The 21,855-nt window shown below is 33.1% G+C and overlaps 1 protein-coding gene across 3 annotated transcripts in view; it reads right to left on the bottom strand.

The window, feature by feature from the left end:
- TFEC (transcription factor EC) overlaps nucleotides 1-21,855 on the bottom strand; it is a 338,168-nt gene that overhangs the window by 10,851 nt on the left and 305,462 nt on the right. For 2 of the 3 annotated variants that reach the window (XM_074367178.1, XM_074367177.1), the window contains 3 exons: nucleotides 6,315-6,429; nucleotides 4,498-4,554; nucleotides 827-902 (listed from right to left, as the gene is read on the bottom strand). In XM_074367178.1, the coding sequence (XP_074223279.1) occupies nucleotides 827-902; nucleotides 4,498-4,554; nucleotides 6,315-6,429 (248 nt within the window). Of the gene's footprint in view, nucleotides 1-826; nucleotides 903-4,497; nucleotides 4,555-6,314; nucleotides 6,430-17,207; nucleotides 17,357-21,855 lie in introns of those variants that run through there. The other variant, XM_074367179.1, reaches the window with a different exon arrangement.

Raw genomic sequence — 21,855 nt, 5'->3', positions numbered from 1 at the left:
TATTCTAAATCGATATGTTGATTAATCAGCTATTTCCTGAAATTTATAACCTCAAACATCTTGTTAACTGACTTTGTGTCTGTATGATACCAAAACTTGGCTGAAAATTTAATTACAATAACCAATTTCTGGTTGGCATCAACCAGTATGTTTTTAAAATTCCATTTTTTTGCTTGAATATCTCCAAAAATTTGAAACCTCTGAAAATTCAACAATCCAATTTTTATGTACACATTTTTTAAAGTAGCTGATCTTTATTTGCTGCATTCTAAAAGGCAACCTGAAAGAAGACAACAAACTGAAAGTAATATGTCAAGTAATTCAAACTCCTGCTTAAGAAAAGTACCACTGCTAATAAGACAGTAAAGGCTTGCTTAACACTGCTTTGTTGAAAAAATTCATTTCTCTCCATGGCAAGTTGTGCTTACTTAACAGTCATTATAGAAGAGGAAAGGAGGGAATCAGGGGCAAAACTTAAGTTGGAAGAATTGCTATAACCATAAACTGAAGATATCGTTATCATGAAAGCATTTGATACTACTAAATTTGCTAATATTGGTACCATACAGAATGATCCACTAGGTACTGAGAAGAAATCATTTACTTATTTCCTATAGCTCAAAACGACAAGTGTGTAACAACCTTGATGCTTAATAACTCTCAAACTTGAAAAGACATTTTAAAATGAGACCAGCAGTAGCCTTAACTTAGCCATAAGCTGCTTAGTTTCCTAGTCATTGGCTCTCCCCTTCCCCTCATCCCTCCCACTCATTTTGGGGGTTACTGAAACCATAACACTATTAGAGAAATGATTTTTTGAACTCACGGATCATTAGACTTTGGAATAAGAGTGCCAAGCTCCTTGATTCGGTAATTAATATTATACCTTCTTCTTCTTTCAACTATTAAAAAAGAAATATTATTGATTATTCTCATTAAAGAAGAATTCACTTTGGTCAGTTGTAAATTTTAATAATAATATTTTAAAAACAATGAGCAAAAATTTTCCACTTAGTCAAAAGAATACTCAACAATAAAATAAAAATTTAAATGTTTTATTCTAAAAGTAAGAATAACATTAAAATTGTGATTCTATTGTTCACAATGATTTAAAAGCACTTACTCTCAAAAACAACGTTTTTATCATTCTTTGAAATCCTATAATATTGCTATAATATTTACTCATACTGAAATTATATATGTATATATATTCTCTCCTCTCATATCTTCTCATATACTCTACTAAAAGGCTAACACAGTTTGGCACATGATAGGTGTGTGTGCCCAAGTAGACCATGACTTCTTTAAGGGCAAGGACCATCTCTTACTTCATTTTGTATCCCCAGAGGGCTTGGCATATAAAAATAAATATATGTTGATTAGACTATAAATACAGTTTTCTAATTGGACAACTTTCAATAACATACAGAGCAATGATTCTTAAACTTTGGCATGCATCAGACACACTTGGAGGGACTGTTAAAATCTATTTGTATCCCATACCTAGAGACTCTGATCTTAGTAGGTCTGGGTTGGAACCTAAGAATGTGCATTTTTAACAAATTCCCAGGTGATGCTGATGCTGTTTGTCTAGGGCCCATACTTCGAGAACTATTGATATAGGTTTTTATTCAGAGACTCTTTTCTCTGTTTGTATTTCCATGCATTCATTGCTTAGGGAAATTTTACGCATCTAGCAAATGTTCAATAAATGTTAAATACACAAACCAAATATACAAATAAGTAGAATTCCCTATACTGACCCTGACCTAAGAGCAATCTTACAGAGCAAAGAGTACTCTTATAGTCTACTCTACATTTCCAGTATCAGGAACCACAACTTACATATATTTTCTCAGTAGATAATATTTTTAAAGTTTTTCAGGGAAATGAAGGAAGAAAAAATTCATGAAGAAAAAGAAAAATATATGTCAAAACAGTAAACAATACATGCTTGAAAAATAAGATCTGCGACTGGAAACAAGGAAAGACATGAAGGAATATCAATTGTCTTCATGAACTGACTCTACAAAGCAGTTTAACATGAATGAATTTGACCTTGAGGAATAATACATTGGGAGTCCTCTGAAATTAGGATATAATTGATTCTTGGGAGAGTTTATTTTCCCTCTTTACAAATCCTGTTTTCCCTGGGCATGTGATTCAAAAACTTACACCACACAAAAAAACTGAAAAGAAAATAAACAAAGATAAAACTGATAGAAATATATTTATATTTTACAGTGAGAATTTATGAATAATTCTATGTTCACACATACTCACTCCTATATTATAAAACAGATTTTTAAATATAAGATGAAGAGCAGCTATGAGGGATGTTCAGTTTTATCTCAAAATAGGAGACTGGTTTAGTCCTATAATGTTTCTTCAAAATCTATTATTTAAATGCACCTTATGTAAAATATCAGAAATTCCTACTCTACTCTTCTTACATTGTGCTCAATCAAATTATTAATGAATAATTATAATGAGAAGTTTGGTTCCTTAATGTTCTCAGATTCAGTACACTAGTTTGTAAAGGAGTCAAGTTTCAAGAAATTGCTAAATTATCTAATGCTATATGTGATTTCACTCTTCACAAAGTTTTTGACATATTCATTCATTTCTGTTCTTAGATTCAGGCAAGAGGTGCCTCTCTCCCATACTAAAGAGAAGCCCCCTTTAGGGCCTTTTCTTACCACACCCATCCCTACTGAGCAAGGCACCCACAGGGCAAAGGGACCTCCACTTCTTAACTACACTCTGGGTAATTTGCCCCAGGTATATCCTCCCAAATGCCCGGAGCCCACTTCCAGAGCCTGTGTAGACTGCTTCCCACGTCCATCCTCCTGAGGGAGATTCATGACTCCAGGGTGCTCACTCTAGGCCCAAGACACAGACAAGCAGCAGTTTGTAGAAAAATTTATGAACTTCAAAATATAAGATGAGGGCTTCACACTCATGTTTGAGGCCACTTGCAGCACTGAATGGAATAGGGGGTAGAGAGAAAAGTGAAATGGGCTGCTGGCTATGGGGCTGGCATTGCCCCACCCTGACATTGCCACTCAGAATTCCAAGGATCTGAGAATTATAATTTAACACCTCATCTTCCAGTCTTTAGGGAGGATAGAGCATACTTAATTTAGCACTTCTAGACTTGTTATAACTTTTAAGTATTTAGACAAATGGTAAGTGGGACTTTGTCCTCTAGCCATGATCTTCATAAATGTTAAGGGTTGGCCTAGATTTACATTAAAAACGTGATGTTAGTTTTTTTTGTGACATTGATATCTCCAAAAAGCAAGATCACTCTCTAATGGAATCCAGATTAGAAAACACTTTGATAATGGGCATACCGGGCACCTGTCATACTTTACATGAAATGACCTGTCGCTTAAAGTGCAAACAGAGGAAAGAAGGAGCAAGGAGAAGAGTAGTTAGTAGGTTTAAAACTAAGAGAGAAGTCTGCACTTCCTTGATTTATCAATTCATTCTGCCAGCAATTAGCTCCCCATACTCATCCTCTACTTGTCTCATAATCTGGACCAACACTTAACTGCTCTGCCTCTAACGGATCAGAATCAGATCACTTCCCTTTCCAGGACTACCCCAAGGACTGTTGTAACCACCTGCCAGTTCTTTCCTCACTCACATGGTCATTGTGACATAGGCAGGTGCTTTATGAACAGACAGATGCAGGTTTCACAGGTACATGTAAAATCTATTTCAACTGACCACATGTAAAGAAATTCCTGGTTTGTTTTAGAGCTTTAAAGTTTGTATTTATTTTTATTCTATTCTATACTTTTGTCATTTTTTGATTTGGTTCCCAGAACAAAAAGGCTTCACATTCAGTTAGTCAAGCTCACTTGGGACAGTTAAGAACTCGAGACATGACAAAGCATCTAAAGCTCACCTTGCCCCTAAACAACTTCCCTCGACTGCATTTATCCATCTCATGTGACCCATTATTGGAGTCAAATTGACCCCCAGGTAGGCATCTGAACCCCCTTGTTTTGCAGCAGTGGAATTCATCAGTACAACATAAGCAATACTTTCAGATAACTTATCACTAGGAAGGAAGGAGCAGATTGACACAGAAAGATAAGAACCTGGAGTTATGTTTCTTACTGTTTAAATGGGGTACATTTTCTAAAGTCACTTTTATCTCTTTAAACCTTGGAGTCAATGAGTCACAACAGAATTCAAATGTAACTCAATGTACTCATCTCTGTCACATGAAGCTCTCTTGAGAGGGAGAGAATGATCAAGGAGAGAACTTGAGATGTTTCACTTCATAAAAATGTACAGCTTTTCTGAGAGATCACAGTGTTTAAATTTCCCAAAATAGCTCTTCCAGTGAGATGTACAATTAATTTTGGTCATCTGACCTCAAAATATTTATGGAGCGACAATAAATATCACACATTTTAACCTCTAAGCATTTTGTCTTAAATAAATTAATTTTGTTTAGAAAAAAAAGGAAAATATACTCACTGAGGTTGTGGTTGTCCTTTTTTTGTCTCTCTTTTGCCAAAGCTCGAGTATCAGTTTCTGATCAAAAGGAAGACAATTGAAACAGTACTTATTTCTACCTTACAATCTTTCTAGTCAACATAATTCAGAAATGCTAGGTAAAAATACAATATTACTTGCTCCAAATGGTATAATAATTTTTTGCAAATACTTAGAAATTTGGAACAGAGTGTTCTTTTAGTAAGAGGCAGTAGCAAAACCTATGGGCTTTGAGTAGTAAAACCTGGATTTCTGTTCTGGCTTTCCATTTAATAGCCTCGTGGTCTGTTACCTAAGTTCTCTGTGTCTCAGTCTCTTCATCTGTAAAATTGGTATAATATAATACCTACTTGATAATCATTGTGAAGATTAAAAGAGGTACAGTACACAGAATATATTAAACTACTTAACCGGAGGAAGGTATAGCTCAGTGGTAGAGCGCATGCTCAGCATGCAGGAAGTCCAGGGTCCAATCTGCAGTGCTTCATTAAAAATGAACAAATAAAATAAATAAACAAATAAACTGCTTAATCGTTTTTATTGTGGCTTCCAAGATTAGGTCATAAGAGACATTTTCCAGCTTCCACTTTGGTGTCCCTTGGATTGCCAGTTGTTATGTTATGGGGACACTTTAGCAGCCCTATGGAGAGGTCTACAAGGTAAAGAACCAAGGTCATTTGCCAATAAATAGTACTAACTTGCCAGACCCGTGAGTGAACCACCACGGGAGCTCATCCTCCAGCTGTCATGTGGCAAGAGTCTGTATCTCTGGCTAACATCGGGACTGCAATCTTAAGAGAGACACTGAGCTGGAACAAATTTTCTAATCCATCCCTCTATTTCTGAACCATAGGGGTTGTATGAGATAATAAATGTTTATTATTTCAAGCTGTTAAGTTTGGGGTAATTTGTTATACATCAAAAGATAATTAATACAGTGTTCTTTGAATTATTCTAGTTTTTAAAATAGAGGTATAGAACATTTGTACATTTTTACATTTGTCTTTTAAACCTATATTAATTAATTTTAGTCTAAGTAATTTGAATGTATAGACATTATTGAGTTATTGATTAGACACCAAAATGAATATATTGCATTTACTAAGAATATTGATATTAACTATATAAAAAAATTTTAAGACTAGTGTCTGAGTAACAAACTAAAAACTTGATACAGAAATTTCAACTGAATTTTATTTTATTTTTATGGAGAAACTAACACTGGACTTAAAAGTCAGAAAATCCTTATTTTGATCCACTTCTGCTCCTATTCAGCTGTATGACTTTGGGAAAACAATTCCTCTGATTCTTGATTCCCTCATTTATATACTGGAGGAAACTGACAGTGCCATTATAATTCCTTTGAGTTGCAACAATTTAAAAATTTACTATTGAAAACCAAGGAGTTTTTTAGCCATGTGAAAAAGTTAAATGTGAATCATAAAACCCATAAAACAAGCTCAAAAGGGAAAATCTAACTTCCTCTAATCTATTAATTAATTATTTTGCAGCCATGTTAGTAAGTTGCATCTTTCAATATCAAAATGAACCTATGTTAAGTGAAGAACTTAGTCAAGCTGTCATATACATATGATAGAGGTTATGTGTTTAGAAATATGCCCAATTACTAAAATAATTAATTCAGCTGAACTGTAAATTATATTAACTTATTGCTTGGTTGTCATAGAATAAGAATATTTTCAAATATTTTTAAAATTCTATTTAGCTTGGAAATATATGTTAGTCATGTCTTATGTAGTTGACTTTTAAAAAGGATAAAACTATAAAAGCAACGTTACCTGTAATTTCTCTTTTCATTGGTAGACTGCTTGGACAGGAAGCACTTGTAAGTCCCATGTTAGCTGGTGAAATTCTCTGCTCACCACTATACACGTCCAAAATACTTCCAGATAGCTTTAGAAGAAAAAGGAAGAAAAGATCAATCAAATTCTTGGTGAATATTGGTATATTTAGTTGTATATATTAAATGTCATTTTGTTAATAATAATTTGTAATATATAGCATTTTAATTTTAAACAAGAGTATGCATTGACTGTAAAATCATTGTAGGATACTTGTGGATAAGATATGTTGAGAAAAGGTATTTGTGTTTAAGAGAAAGGAGAAATTAGTTCACTTGTGAAGAAAAATTTTGGTTAATATTTACAAAATTAATGAAAGTTTGATCCAGGACATTACCTGGTGAATAAGATTTAGACAAAAATCATTATACATATTAGCAAAGCTGGAAAGTTCACTGCATATCATAAATTAGATATAATGGTTGAACATTTTGGAAGCCTTCTTAATACCGTCAGTGCTACCAGCAACTCATAGTCAAGAGGTATTTTACACTGTTAATTAAATAAGAAACTTTCTTTCCTTCTTGGAAGACATACTTTTTCTCATTGTACACTTAATGTTCTAGATTATTCTAAATAACCCAGCTAGTAACCAAAAGTAGTCTAAAACTGCTTTTGCCTCTAATGGATATAGTGTATGTCTAATTATAGAAACACTGCAATTCTTAAAGTGCTTCTTGGGAACAATTTTTCAGAATGCTAAGATGCTGTATACACAATTCAAAATTGTACCAATTTGTTATTTGAAATGTGCTTATTGATTTTTATCTCCCAAGAAAATTAAATTTAAATAATATTCATAACTCAACATTCATTATTCCAGAACAAGCTACATTTAAAAGGTAAAATTTGAACATTTAAAATATTTCCATTCTAAGTATCTTTATTTCATTTCTGGGAAGTCAACCATGAGCGACATTTCTTTCCTGAAGGACAAGAAGCAATATAAGTAATCAAAAACTACAGCCAGATTATTGCAAAGACTCCTTAGTCCCACTTTTTGTAAAACTCCAATTCAAACCAAGGGAATTTTCTTAATACTTATAAAATCAGACTGGAAACAAATGTAAATAAAGGACACATTACTAGTTTCTGACATAATTAGTTCAAAATTAGTTTCTGACATAATACTCTATTAAACTACATATAATTAATATTGTACATTTCTGAAAAAAAAAGAACTTTGAAAGTATAGTGGAAAAGCAGGCTAATACCTAAGAGTATGTGCATATCAATAAGAACATTACAGACTGCAAATGGTATTCTGATGTGTGTTTTCATATATCGGTTCTTTTTGTTATTTATTAAAACTCATTTTAATTTTATATAAACTCATTGTTTTAAAATGCATTTTTACTTCTTGGATGTTAGAAGAAAGCTAATTAAGGGGGGCTTTTATTCCTTTTCAATTTTCTCACCTGAAAAATAGAAACAAAGTTGATCAAATTGAATAAATGATGAGTATTAATGGCAGAATAATACAATTAAGAAGAAATTCTAAAAGCAGATATCTCCTTAACATCTGAGTCATTTAGCTATATTTGTAAAATTAAAGTCTCCAAGATCTTTTCCTGAAAACCCTGTTAGTTATAAGCTGAGGCATCACCAACCTGAATTGTACATTTCTGCTGTGCCTTTGAGAAACATAATGGACATGCTAGACAAAAAGACAGGGAGTGAGGGAGAAGGAAGAGGGAAGAAACTATGGTAAGGGTACTTTTCTCTGAAGAGCTTGAATTCAGATGGATTTCAATGCAGCAGTGTCAAATAACAGAAATGTTTAAGAAGAAAAGAAGCCATATTACATACACACTGCAACAATAAAGTGATAGATTCTTAAATACAGCATTTCCCTGAGTCCATATTACCTGGTCAGACTGTATCCAATGCATTTTTCCTTAGAAATTGGGCTGAAATTCTGATAATGAATCTAATCCTACTTAACTGTAGGTATGGTACATCTTCTCCTGACCTTGGTTATTGTCTAATTTATGCCCTAAAGCACAATGATTAATATCCTATTTAATTTTATGCTGTAGGTACTACTCTATTTCATGTAAATGGCTAATCACTTTTTGAATATCATTAGACAATTGGTTTCAGTTTCAAAGTATGTTACATTTCATGTACTCTAAAGAGATTTTTCTCCATTAAAAGATATGAGGACAATGTTAGTGAAAATTTAAAGATTGCATACACATTAGAAAAGACTTAAAAGCTAAATTATATCTACTGTTGTCAAAAGTATAAGTTACTTAGGTACTACGGTCTAAGTCTTATGTTTATTTCATAGGGTAGTAGGCAACCGGAGAAATATTTTATAAAGAAAAGTTTATTATTCTTGTTAAAAAACAGATTACTTTTCAGTAAAACAAAATCATTAACATAGCAATAAGGAAACATATTATTATTAGAAACAAACTCACAAATTTTAAAGACATCTAATATAAACTATTTTTAACAAAGTAGAACATACTGCTCAAGACAATTCTTCATTCCAGTAGAAAAAAATGAACTCCTGATCTGAGAAGTGGCTTTGAGGGGAGAGGTGATTGACAGTGGTTCCTGGTGTCCAAGATTCTTACCCCAGATTTTATTCACATCTCCTCTACTAAGATCATAGAGACTGAAATGAATAGGGAACTGACCTTCTCACATAGACACTATTTTTCATAGTAGCCAATATTCCCTAAAGAAAACGTGCTCACAGGTCACAATGTCAAAATATTAGAAGAAAATGACTATTTTAAATATTAAATCACACACAGTGTTAGAAATAGCAAAAGCAAAAATTTTACAAATAAAAAGATCACATGAAAACAAGTTTTTAAAATTAGCCTAATATACATTCCAAAAGAAATAAAGTAAAGTATTTGTAATAATTTATGATATAAAATAAAAACGAGTAAGCATAAAAATGGCCAAAATAATCAAGCAGAAATAGAAGACATGAAAATATAATAGCTGAATAAAAGAAAACTATAAAATGGAAAATAGAATAATGGGTACACTGAGAAAGAAATAAAATTATTGGTGAATTATAAATCTAAATTAAAGTAATCTCTCAGGAGGATGAAGAAAAGGATCAAGAAATAAAACATATGAAAGAAAATCTAATCAGTATGGAGGGTAGAATTATTAGAACTAAAATATAGATAAGTATTAGGAGTCTTAGAGAGAGAGAGAAACGAAATTGGAAGAAAGAAAATATTTTAAGAAATAATGAAAAAAAAAGAATGGAGATGCATTTCTTAGAATTAACACTAAATAACATGTCAAAGTCTTCTTCTAAAATCTCATTTTATTTTAGCATTATTTTATTTTGATTTAAAAATGAAAGGGACACCCCACAAAAAAGAAACAAACAAACAAAAAAGAAAAAAAAATGAAAGGATCTATAGACTATCCAAAGAAAAAGATAGGAAAAACCTACATTCAGACACATTACAGTGAAATTTAAGAATATACAATGACAAGGAGAAAAATATAAAAGCCTAAAAAAAAGAGAGAGAGAAGATTATGTCCAAAGGAACAAGAATCTGATTAACATAAAATTTTTCAGTGACAAATGGATGAAAGAAGAAAGTGAATCAGTATTTTTAAATGTTTAAAGAAAAGAACTTAAAATACTCACAGAGAAAAAAATGTGACAATGAATATATATATATATGTTCATGTATAACTGAAAAATTGTGCTCTACACTGGAATTTGACACAACATTGTAAAATGATTATAAATCAATAAAAAATGTTTAAAAAAAAGAACTTAAAATGAAGAGTTTTATATCCAGCCCAAATATCATCCACATATGAGGCCATGATAAAAATATTCTTAGAGGTATAAAATGCTTAAGAATATTTACCCACAAAGACTAACATTGAAAACAGTTTCAGGTGAAGTAAATATGATATAAATAAATACAAATATGATATGAACAAAACCCATCAACTATCTTGATAAAATAGTTGTTGTCTAAAAAAGAAGAGAGAACCAAGATCAAAGATAAAATGAAATATAAACCATATAACTCAGTATTAAAGTCTAGGTAATATCAGTATGATTGGGTTGTAGTAGTGAGGAAACCAATGGACATGAAAGTGGTAAAAAAAAAAAGTACTAAAGAAAAACATTAAAATACTTAACACTTAAACAATAAAATAAGATGAGAGAAACAGGTGAAAAATATATCAATAATACAATCAGTGTAAATAGGTCAAACTCCTCAGCTAAAAGTTTGACAGTTTGAGTAAAAATATAATATTTAGATTTATGTAGCTTACAAGAGACACAGCTTCGTAGTAAAAGGCCACAAAGGTTTAAAGTTAAAGGATTAGCCAAGATATATCCAGCAAATTCTAACCGTAGGAAAGCTCATGTAGCTATATTAATATCAGAGAAAATAGGCTTTACAATTAGAAAAATTATTAAGGATAGAGAGAGTTACCATTTAATAATAAGGAATTCAATTCTCCAAAAAGGCACAGCAATTATGAACATGCATATACTGAATAAATTAACCTCAAAATATGTGAAATAAAATGTTTTCAAGCACAAGGAGAAATTAATAAATCCATCAATGTAATGGGAGATTTCAACACATTTCTCCCTTGTTTTTGAAGAGTCATATAGACAAAAATAATAAGCAATGTTATAGATTTGAACAACAAAAGAATATTTTGGCCTAATAGACATATATAGTTCTACATCTAAACATTAGAGAATGCACAGTTTTCCTAAGTACATGTGGAACTTATATAAATATTGATTGTGTACCCAACAAAAACCCAAAATACAAAAAACAAAAAACTCCAAACATTTAAGAGTCCTTGATTTCCTAAATATTTGGAAATTTTTAAATGACCCAAGAGTAAAGATAAAATCATACTGGAATTTAAAAATAAATAAAAGGTACCGAAAACACACTTGAAGAAACTTCTGAGACATGGTAAAGTAATGCTTTGAAGGAAATTTATACACTTAAGAATGAGAAAAATAGATAAAATTTTGAAATTTGATAAACTAAGTATTTTTTTAAGAAGTTAGAAAAATAACCAAATAAACCCAAAGCAAGTAAAACAGGTAATAATTAGAGATCATAAATCAGTGAAAAACAAAACAAAGCAAAATACAAAAGTTTTATTTTCTTTTTTAGGTTAACAAACTTGACATGCTTCCCATAAGCCTGATTAAGAAGAATAAAGATTAAACAAATGATATTTTAAATGAAAGGAGGATACGACTACAGTACAAGTTGAGATTTATCAGTTTTTTTCCCCAAGGATCAGGAATAAACAAGACCAGTATACCTGCTTTTGCCACTTCTATTTAATATAGTATTAGAAGTCCTAACCAGAGCAATTAGGCGCGGAAAAGAAACAAAGTCATCCAAATTGGAAAAGAATAAGTAAAACGATTTTTGTTTACAGATGACAAGATCTTACATTTAGAAAACCATGAGATTTCACACACACACACACACACACACACACACACACACAAACACAGAGAGATATGTGAGCTAATAAATTAATTCAGCAAAGTTGCAGGATGCAAAATCAACATGCAAAAGCTAGTTACATCTTTACACACTAACAATAAACAATCTGTAAAGGATATTAAGAAACCAATTCTATTTGCAATAACATCAAAAAGAATAAATTACTTACTGAACATAGACGCCAAAATCCTCACCAAAATTTTAGCAAATAGAATCCAACAACACATAAAAAAGATTATACATCATGACCAAGTGGGGTTCATCCCAGGGACACAAGGCTGGTTCAACATATGCAAATCAATCAACGTAATACATCACATCAACAAGAGAAAGGACAAAAACCACATGATCATCTCAATCGATGCAGAAAAAGCATTTGATAAAATTCAACAGCCATTTATGATAAAAACTCTCGCCAAAGTGGGTATAGAGGGAATATATCTCAACATAATAAAAGCTATATATGACAAACCTACAGCCAACATAGTACTCAATGGTGAAAAACTCAAAAGCTTCCCACTAAAATCTGGGACAAGACAAGGATGCCCACTATCACCACTCCTATTCAACATAGACTTGGAAGTCCTAGCCACAGCAGTCAGGCAAGAGAGAGAAATAAAAGGGATCCAAATTGGAAAAGAAGAGGTAAAAGTGTCATTATATGCTGATGACATGTTACTATATATAGAAAACCCTAAAAGGTCCACACAAAAGCTACTAGAGCTGATTGAAGAATTCAGCAAGGTAGCAGGTTACAAAATTAACGTTCAAAAATCAGTTGAATTTCTTTACACTAACGATAAATCAACAGAAGAAGAAAGTAAAGAAACAATCCCCTTTAAAATAGCACCCAAAGTAATAAAATATCTGGGAATAAATCTAACCAAGGAGGTGAAAGAATTATACACAGAAAACTATAAACCATTGATGAAGGAAATTAAAGAAGACTTTAAAAAATGGAAAGATATTCCATGCTCTTGGATTGGAAGAATCAATATTGTTAAAATGGTCACACTGCCCAAGGCAATCTACAGATTTAATGCAATCCCTATCCAATTACCCAGGACATATTTCACAGAACTAGAACAAATCATAATAAAATTTATATGGAACCATCAAAGACCTAGAATTGCCAAAGCATTACTGAAGAGAAAGAAAGAGGCTGGAGGAATAACTCTCCCAGACTTCAGACAATACTATAGAGCTACAGTCATTAAGACAGCATGGTATTGGTACCAAAACAGACATATAGACCAATGGAACAGGATAGAGAGCCCAGAAATGAACCCACAAACTTTTGGTCAACTCATCTTTGACAAAGGAGGCAAGAATATACAATGGAATAAAGACAGTCTCTTCAGCAAATGGTGTTGGGAAAACTGGACAGCAGCATGTAAAACAATGAAGCTAGAACACTCCCTTACACCATATACAAAAATCAACTCAAAATGGATTAAAGACTTAAACATAAGACAAGATACAATAAACCTCCTAGAGGAAAACATAGGCAAAACATTATCTGACATACATTTCAAAAATTTTCTCCTAGAAGAAATAAAAGCAAGAATAAACAAATGGGACCTAATGAAACTTACAAGCTTCTGCACAGCAAAGGAAACCAGAAATAAAACAAGAAGAAAACCTACGGAATGGGAGAAAATTTTTGCAAGTGAAACCGACAAAGGCTTGATCTCCAGAATATATAAGCAGCTCATACGACTCAATAAGAAAAAAATAAACAACCCAATCCAAAAATGGGCAGAAGACCTAAACAAGCAATTCTCCAAGGAAGACATACAAATGACCAAAAAGCACATGAAAAAATGCTCAGTATCACTAATTATCAGAGAAATGCAAATCAAAACTACAATGAGGTATCACCTCACACCAGTCAGAATGGCTGTCATTCAAAAATCCACAAATGACAAATGCTGGAGAGGCTGTGGAGAAAGGGGAACCCTCCTACACTGCTGGTGGGAATGCAGTTTGGTGCAGCCACTATGGAAAACAGTGTGGAGATTCCTCAAAAGACTAGGAATAGACTTACCATATGACCCAGGAATCCCACTCCTGGACTTGTATCCAGAAGGAAATCTACTTCAGGATGACACCTGCACCCCAATGTTCATAGCAGCACTATTTACAATAGCCAAGACATGGAAACAGCCTAAATGTCCATCAACAGGTGACTGGATAAAGAAGAGGCGGTATATTTATACAATGGAATACTACTCAGCCATAAAAACCGACAACATAATGCCATTTGCAGCAACATGGATGCTCCTGGAGAATGTCATTCTAAGTGAAGTAAGCCAGAAAGAGAAAGAAAAATATCATATGAGATCGCTCATAGGTGGAATCTAAAAAACAAAAACAAAAACAAACAAACAAAAACAAAGCGTAAATACAGGACAGAAATAGACTCACAGACAGAGAATACAGACTTGTGGTTACCAGGGGCGTGGAGGGTGGGAAGGGATAGACTGGGATTTCAAAATTGTAGAATAGATAAACAAGACTACACTGTATAGCACAGGGAAATATACACAAAATGTTATGATAACTCACAGAGAAAAAAATGTGACAATGAGTGTGTATATGTCCATGAATGACTGAAAAATTGTGCTGAACACTGGAATTTGACACAACATTGTAAAATGATTATAAATCAGTAAAAAAATGTTAAAAAAAAAAAGAATAAATTACTTAGGAATAAATTTACACAAGGAGGAAAAGACTTAGACACTTAAAACTAAAAAAATATATTGCTTAAAGAAATTAAAGAAGACATAAATAAATGAAATGACATACTATGTTTTTGATGAGAAAACTTAATATTGTTAAGATGACAATACTACCCAGAGCAATCTACAGATGCAATTCAGTCCCTATTAAAATCCTAACTGTGGTTTTTGCAGAAATAGAAAAACCCATACTAAAATTCATATGGAATCTCAAGGGACCCTGAATAGCAAAAACAATATTGAAAAAGAACAAAATTGGAGGACTCACATTTCCATATTTCAAAACTTACTGCAGAGCAACAGTCATCAAAACAATGTGGTACTGACATAAAGACAGACATACAGAGTGGAATAGAGAGCAAAGAAATTATTCCTCAAATATATCATCAAATGATTTTTGACAAGAGAGTCAAGACCATTCAATGGGGGAAAGACAGCTTTTTCAATAAATGATCTTGGAAAAACTAGACAGCCACAAGCAGACTCTTATCTTACATCATATACAAGAGTTATTCAAAATGGATCAAAGACTTAAACATAAAAGTTAAAGCTATAACACCCCAGAAGAAAATATAATATTGGTGTTGGGTTTGGTGATGATCTTTTGGATGTGATACCAAAATCACAGAGGGAGGAGAAAGGAGGAAAGAATGTTGCCACACAGAACACACGAATCCATATATGCAGAATATTTTTAAAAGATGATGAAATATAAGCATTATCATAATACATATATGCAATGTCATAGATAGTTGAGTATTTATTCCATGCCAGATATTAAGCTAAGCATGTTTCATACTAATGACAAACAACAGTATCTCAAGTAATCGTTTTAACAACTCTATAAGGCAAGTTCCAATTTTAAATACAAAATAATTAAAACTCTGAAAAAATAAGTAATTATCTCAAGATCATACAGGTCTGATAAATAGAAGGCTTGGGATTAAAAGGTCTAGGTCTGTCTAACACAAAGAGTGGATTCTTAACTACCTTATTGTTGAAGGATCCTTGCCTTAACAATTTTAATGGTAAGAAGTGTTTTGAATACTCAAAAAAGTTGAAAGCCATTGGAGTATGTTTTTCTAAGTTTTATTCTTTCCCACTGCTGTTTTCTGCACCTCAAATGTCCTTGCCTCTTCTTTAAGTATTAAAATCTAACTTATTCTCTAAGGCTCGACTTAAGGTCCAAACCATTTCCAACTCTCCCTTATCACATCCTGATTTAATTTTTTCTTCACCCAAACACCATAGTACTAGTAAAGTTGACCACAAATTTAATAATTTAATTTTTTTATCCTTTGTCCGTCTTCATTTATATTCACTCAGCAAGAGAGCGGTTACCTAGTATATACTCTTCTTGTTTCTGAAAATTGATTATTTATGTAAAACCCTAAGAACTTTCTGAAGATACATATATATGTGTGTGTTTGTATATATACAATATATAATATGCATAAGTGCATTATATATTATATATATGTTTGTATATGTGTGTATGTGGTATGTGTGTGATATCTCCCAAATAATCTCATTATAAGTACAAAAAAAGGAAAGAAAATCTTATATGTATATATATTTACATATTATATTTCCAGATAATTTTTCAGTTTAAATACTAAAAGAAAAAATACTTTTAAACTGTTACATGTGTGTATCTATATATCTATATCAAATATTTAATGTGAGTTTCATGGGAAACTGAGGAGAAATTTTGAGTTGTTTGGATTCTCTACTCTGCTTTTCTCTGAAGACATTTATTGTAAACCCAAAATGGCAAAAGTGAGCATGAGACTATTAGATAGAATAACTGTAGGCATAGAAAGAAGATAAACTTCAATCATAAAGAATGAGCACTGTAGGAGAGCATATATCACACAATGTAAGCATACATAAAAAAAAAAACCTGGCATTTAAAAGATTATTTTCTTTCCTTTTGTGTAATTATTCATTTAAACATAGTAAACTAGATTTTTCCAGTTTTAAGACACACACAATTGATCTCCCTCTAACTTTATTTTATTTGCTAAAGCAGGGCTATGAGGTTTGAATGATAAACATTGAAAAGAGAAGTCCCACTGAGTTTTTTTATTTTGTTCTATTATAAGTGAATAAAAATAATCTGTTGGGCGGGAGTGGGAGATTCCTGTCCTTGGCCAGCTGGCTTAAAACTCAAATAGAAAAGGTAAAATACAAAACAGAGAATGGTAACATAAATGCTTTTGCATCATATACTTTATATACATATGAACTATTAGTACTAAATTAATAAAAACAGTAATTTAATGTAAACACTGCCAAAATAATTAGTGGAACCCTCACTTTTTGATAAGAAGGTCACAATAAAACATTATTTTTAGTAATTTTATGCACTAAATAGACTATAAAAGTATTTTTACTGTAACCAGAGCACTAAAAACTATCTTGTAAGTAAACAAGCTTGTCAACACAGCAGATTATATACTATGCTTTTCAAAGCTCAATTTCTACATACTTTATTTTATTGACTATTAGTTTATAAAGTTTAAATTCAGTATTTAAGGTGGTTTCATCTCCAAGCATTGAAAGAATTCCAAAATGCACTTGCTCACCAGTTTTAACTTTGAAGTGTCTATAACCTTCACAATAGCAATGGTTTTCTCTTTCTCCTTCATCATTTTCTTTTCCTTAAACCTGCAAACAATAACTGGGAGAGCTGTGCAGAAACTTCTAAGGTGAACTTTGGTTCTTCCTTGGACTTTAAGACTAATCTGGTCTAGACTGTGATTGACAAACGCTTGCTTGTTGGTATTATGCTGTCCTTTCAAGTTCCAAACAAGCACAGAGGGTTGTTAATATTTACTCAGTCCTCGTCTCTGAAATAGTCTTGAAATATAACGATTTACTGAAATTGCCAAATGCCACCAGCACTTACAGATATCTGATTGAAAAAAATATATATATGATAAAAGAAATGAGTGACTATGCACAACCACATCTCTGAAAGGAAGAGGTGAATATAAGCCCAAAAGGTGGAAATTAAAGGGAGATAGATCTAAACTCAGAGGCTAAACAATCATTTGGGTGGAATGTGGCAGAGGATCAGATCAGGCTGAGGTCTTTTCAAATCCTAAGATTCCACAGTTCTCAAAAACAGCTTCCTTTGGAAGCTGCTGACACAGCAGAGTGGGTAGGATTTTTGCATTTGCTGTCATAGAGAATTGGATGCAAACCCTTACCTTGCCATTCACTAACTATATGAACTTGAGTGAGTTACTGAACTTTAAGCCTCTTACCTCATTTGTAAAATGATAATAGGCAATAATAGTCTCTACCTCATATGTTTGTTGTGATGATCAAATTTTTCGTGAAAAGTGTTTTGCACAATCCTTGTCACATTGCAAGTAACCAAGGCATTGGTTATTATTAGCTATTATTATTGTTGTTATCCTTATTGCTGCTGTTTTTTGCTGTTAAAAAGTTCCTAAACAGTAATGTATAATGGGAACAATTTTTCAAATACTATGTGTGAATTTTGAAGTACTTATTTCATATACATTTATTGAGATCCTATGATATGACAGGCATTGTGCTGGGTGCTGAGAACAAAATAACGAACAGGTCACTATTGTAGGCTTCAGGGACACAGCAGTGAGTAAGACAGACAAAATCTCCAGCTTCAAGGAGTTTATATTCTAGGGCTTGGGAGCACACAATAAATAAGTGAATAAAATAGTAAACAAGATAATCTTTGTAACTCTAATCCTAAGTGTCAGAGGGAATTAATTAAATAAGATATTGATTTAGGGAGTGATGGGATGGGGCCTTTCAGCTAGGGTGATTGTGAAAGGCCTCTCTGACAAGTTGATGTTGACTAAAAATCTGAAGCATAAAAAGACAGTCATGCAAAGATCTGGGACAAAATCATTCCAAGCCCAAAAAAGAAAGTTCAATAGTCCTAAAACGATAATATGCGTGTCAGTGTTCAAGGAGCAGGAAGAAGGCTATCAAGGCCAGAGCTAAAGTTAAAGGGAAGTGCTGACTATGGTGACGTGTCTGGATTATATTCTGAGGATTTCAGGAAGTTAATAGAATGTTAAGCAAGAAGAAACAGGATCTAAATTTTGCTTTGTGAAGATCATTCTGGCTGCTGTGTGAACAATAGCTGTAAGGGGGCAAGAAGTAGCAGAGAAATTAGGGTGGAGTCTGTTTCTGAAGTTCAAGTGAGAGATGACAATAGCCTAGAAAAGAGTAGAGGAGCTGATAAGAAGCCGTGAGATTCAGGAAATCATGGATGCTGATTAGAAGGGCATACTGATAGATGTGGAGATGCAGAAGTAAGAGAGAGAAGAAAAGATCACTTTTTTTCCTTTGAACAGGGGTAGTTCTAGATGAACTAAATGCAGGTTTGGGTGGGGAGGGGGACAAAAACTTCTTTTCAGTCATATTAAGTTTGATATGTTTGTTAGGAGCACAAAAGGTATCAAGGTAGCAGTAGAATACACAAGCCTAGCATGTAGCGTTCAGGGGAGAGAGAAGGGTTGAGATTACCTATAGAACATATGGATATATGAGTAAAGAGGGCTGAAGTCTGAGCTTTGGGACTTTAGCATTTAGATGTATATTAGAGGAGGAAGAAACAGCAAGGCGGTGGGAAAAAAAAATGGTGCCACAGAATCCCAGATAGTCCTTTAAGAATGAGGGAGTGGTCAACCATGGCAAACGCCACTGAGATACCAAGTCTGGTCAGAGGGGAGAATTTACTATTGGTTTCTGTATTGGGTGGTTTTAGGAGCTCTTTTAATTGTGAGGGCAACAGCTGTATTGGAGAGTGGAGAACAGGAAGTGAGGAAATGGGAGCAGGGTGAAAATGGAAGCAGAGTTTTCTGGTGGGCAGGGGAGTCATGAAATGGTGAAATATCCAGAGAGGAAGTATATTTTAAGGGAGTGTTTTATTTGGTTTTATTTTTAAGAAATCTTAGTAAAGACAAGTTTAATGCTGATATTTATAATTCAATACATCAGAATAGACTGATGATATCGGAGCAGTTGCTATTTAGAAAGGGAAAATGCTTGGGAAGGTAAGAATTAATGGTATCTAAGACACAGGTAGTTGGGCTGGCTTTAGAGTATGAACTGGGACAATTACTATATTCTAATAAAAGAGATGGCAGAGAAAATCAAAACAGATACAGATGGTTTGGTAGAATTTGTGATACAGAGCTAATGAGTAAATCTTAACTTGATTGCATATATTTCCCTCTCTGAAATATGTTGTGAAAGAGAAATCAGCTGAAAAATGGAGAATGGATGGGGAATCATGGAAATTTGAGGAGAGAAGAGGAGGTATAATTATATCTCAATTAATTGGAATTTTTTTATACCAAAGAACAGCTGCGGTATTGTCTGGTAGGGATGAAAGCCCCTATGAAACTTTGGCGATGTATTGGATGTGAGTGCCGGAAGCAATGTGGTGAAATTTTATCCATTCAGCTTCTCAGGTGAAGCTGTAAAGTATGATGAAAAGAAGTTTAATCAAGGTTGGAGTTTTTTTAGGGGAGTAAAATGAAGAAAATCGAGGACATGTTAAGAGTGTTTGCAAGAGAAATGGATATAGTGCTTGACCAAGAATAGGTTAAGGAGGAAATTTTCAAAATGTCATGAGTGGGAAATAATAGCTATTGAAAACGGTGATAGAGTCAATTAATGTGGAGTCTCCACAAGCTTGAATAATTGGTGAAGTAAGAACACTAGAGTAGTTGCACTGAAAAATATAATGTAGAGGTCAAAAATATGAAATCAAAATGTTATGGGATAGAAAAATACGTAACAACAAGATTTAGGATATCATCACGTGAAAGGATGGTTGGATGGGCAGGAGAAAATACCACTGACATTATGGAGACTGAGAAACTGAGATGTTAAGGTGTTGATGAAAGCACAGTTGATTTGGCTGAATTCTTCTTGCATGTTGGCTCTTTCCAGTCCAGTTTACATAGCTGTGACAGTAAGAACTAATTACAGGTGGCTAACTCTTGATCAAATAGAAATTGAGAGGTAACTTATGCTTAATTATTCTGAGTCTAGTTACTAATCACTCAATATTCATTTCTGGGTCAGAAATGCCTGGGCTGAATTGATCTGTGAAAACCTTGATTTATTCCATTCAACCTGGATAAATCTGAAGGACCACCACAAGTGGTCCAAGCTTCCCCTCAGTCGCTTCCAAGTTTTCGACCAACAGAAGTTAGAACATGACTTTTCATTAAGCCTCTATGCAGTGGTCCTGGGATTAATCTTAGCTAAGTGACATCCAAGGTTTCCTGCTTAAGTCACATCGAAGTAATCCCAAAGTGACTAATAGCACAATCAATAGATTTCTCCTGAGATTTGCAATTTCTGTGAGAACTAGAGAACTAGACATAAAATATTTAGAAAAGTGCCTGTGATACAGTAGTGAAAAATTAATAAAAACTATTATTATTGATGAATATCCTCACTTTGAAGCTTACCATAATGGGCATCTGTTGGTTTAACCTCTCTAGAATTCATTTACATTTATTTGTGACAATTCCTGTTCTCCTGGTTCTCATTGTTAATCTAGGTAATTTGTTGTGTGTAGCTACTCAATCCACAGCTCTAGGGTGGGCCCAAGACCCAGAAAATTGGCTGAGGGATAGATATATGACAAAAATTGCTCCAAAAATAATCACCGCTGGGATTTAACTGGAACTAAAGGGAAAAGGAAGCTCTCTTTCTCTTAAATTTTTAAGCCGACTGAATGTATTCATCATGATGCATTTTGGTTATGACAATCAGAAAATCCTGACAGAATAAGCTTATAAAATAAAGGAAAAAAAATCTTACATAATGTGTGAAATCCATAGGTAAAGAATTCTCCAGGGGCATGTAAGCAGCATTTCTTTGCATTCCTCTTGGATTTTCCTCTCTCTTTGTTTCTTTTGTTTTTCCTCAGTTTATTTACCTTCTGGGCAATAAAATCGCTATATAAGTTATATTGTCTTACAACATCATAGAGAGGCAAAACCTTCTTTTCCTTGAGTCTCCTTTAAAGACTTTAAAGAACATTCCTAGAAGACTCCAGTAACCTGCTCAACATGCCAGAATTGCAACACAAGCTTATTCTGAAAACAATCTCTGGCAAGGGAAATGGGGCCACTAGAGTTGGCTTAAATTCATCAGAAACTTCCCTTTTCTTGTGAAGGAGTGGATGTCTAAAAAAAAAAGACTGGGTTAGCA

The sequence above is a fragment of the Camelus bactrianus genome, chromosome 7, assembly GCF_048773025.1.
Source record: "Camelus bactrianus isolate YW-2024 breed Bactrian camel chromosome 7, ASM4877302v1, whole genome shotgun sequence".
Taxonomy (NCBI): Eukaryota; Metazoa; Chordata; class Mammalia; order Artiodactyla; family Camelidae; genus Camelus; species Camelus bactrianus.
The sequence above is the reverse complement of the archived record's forward strand: the minus strand, read 5'-3'. Positions and strand labels throughout refer to the sequence as shown.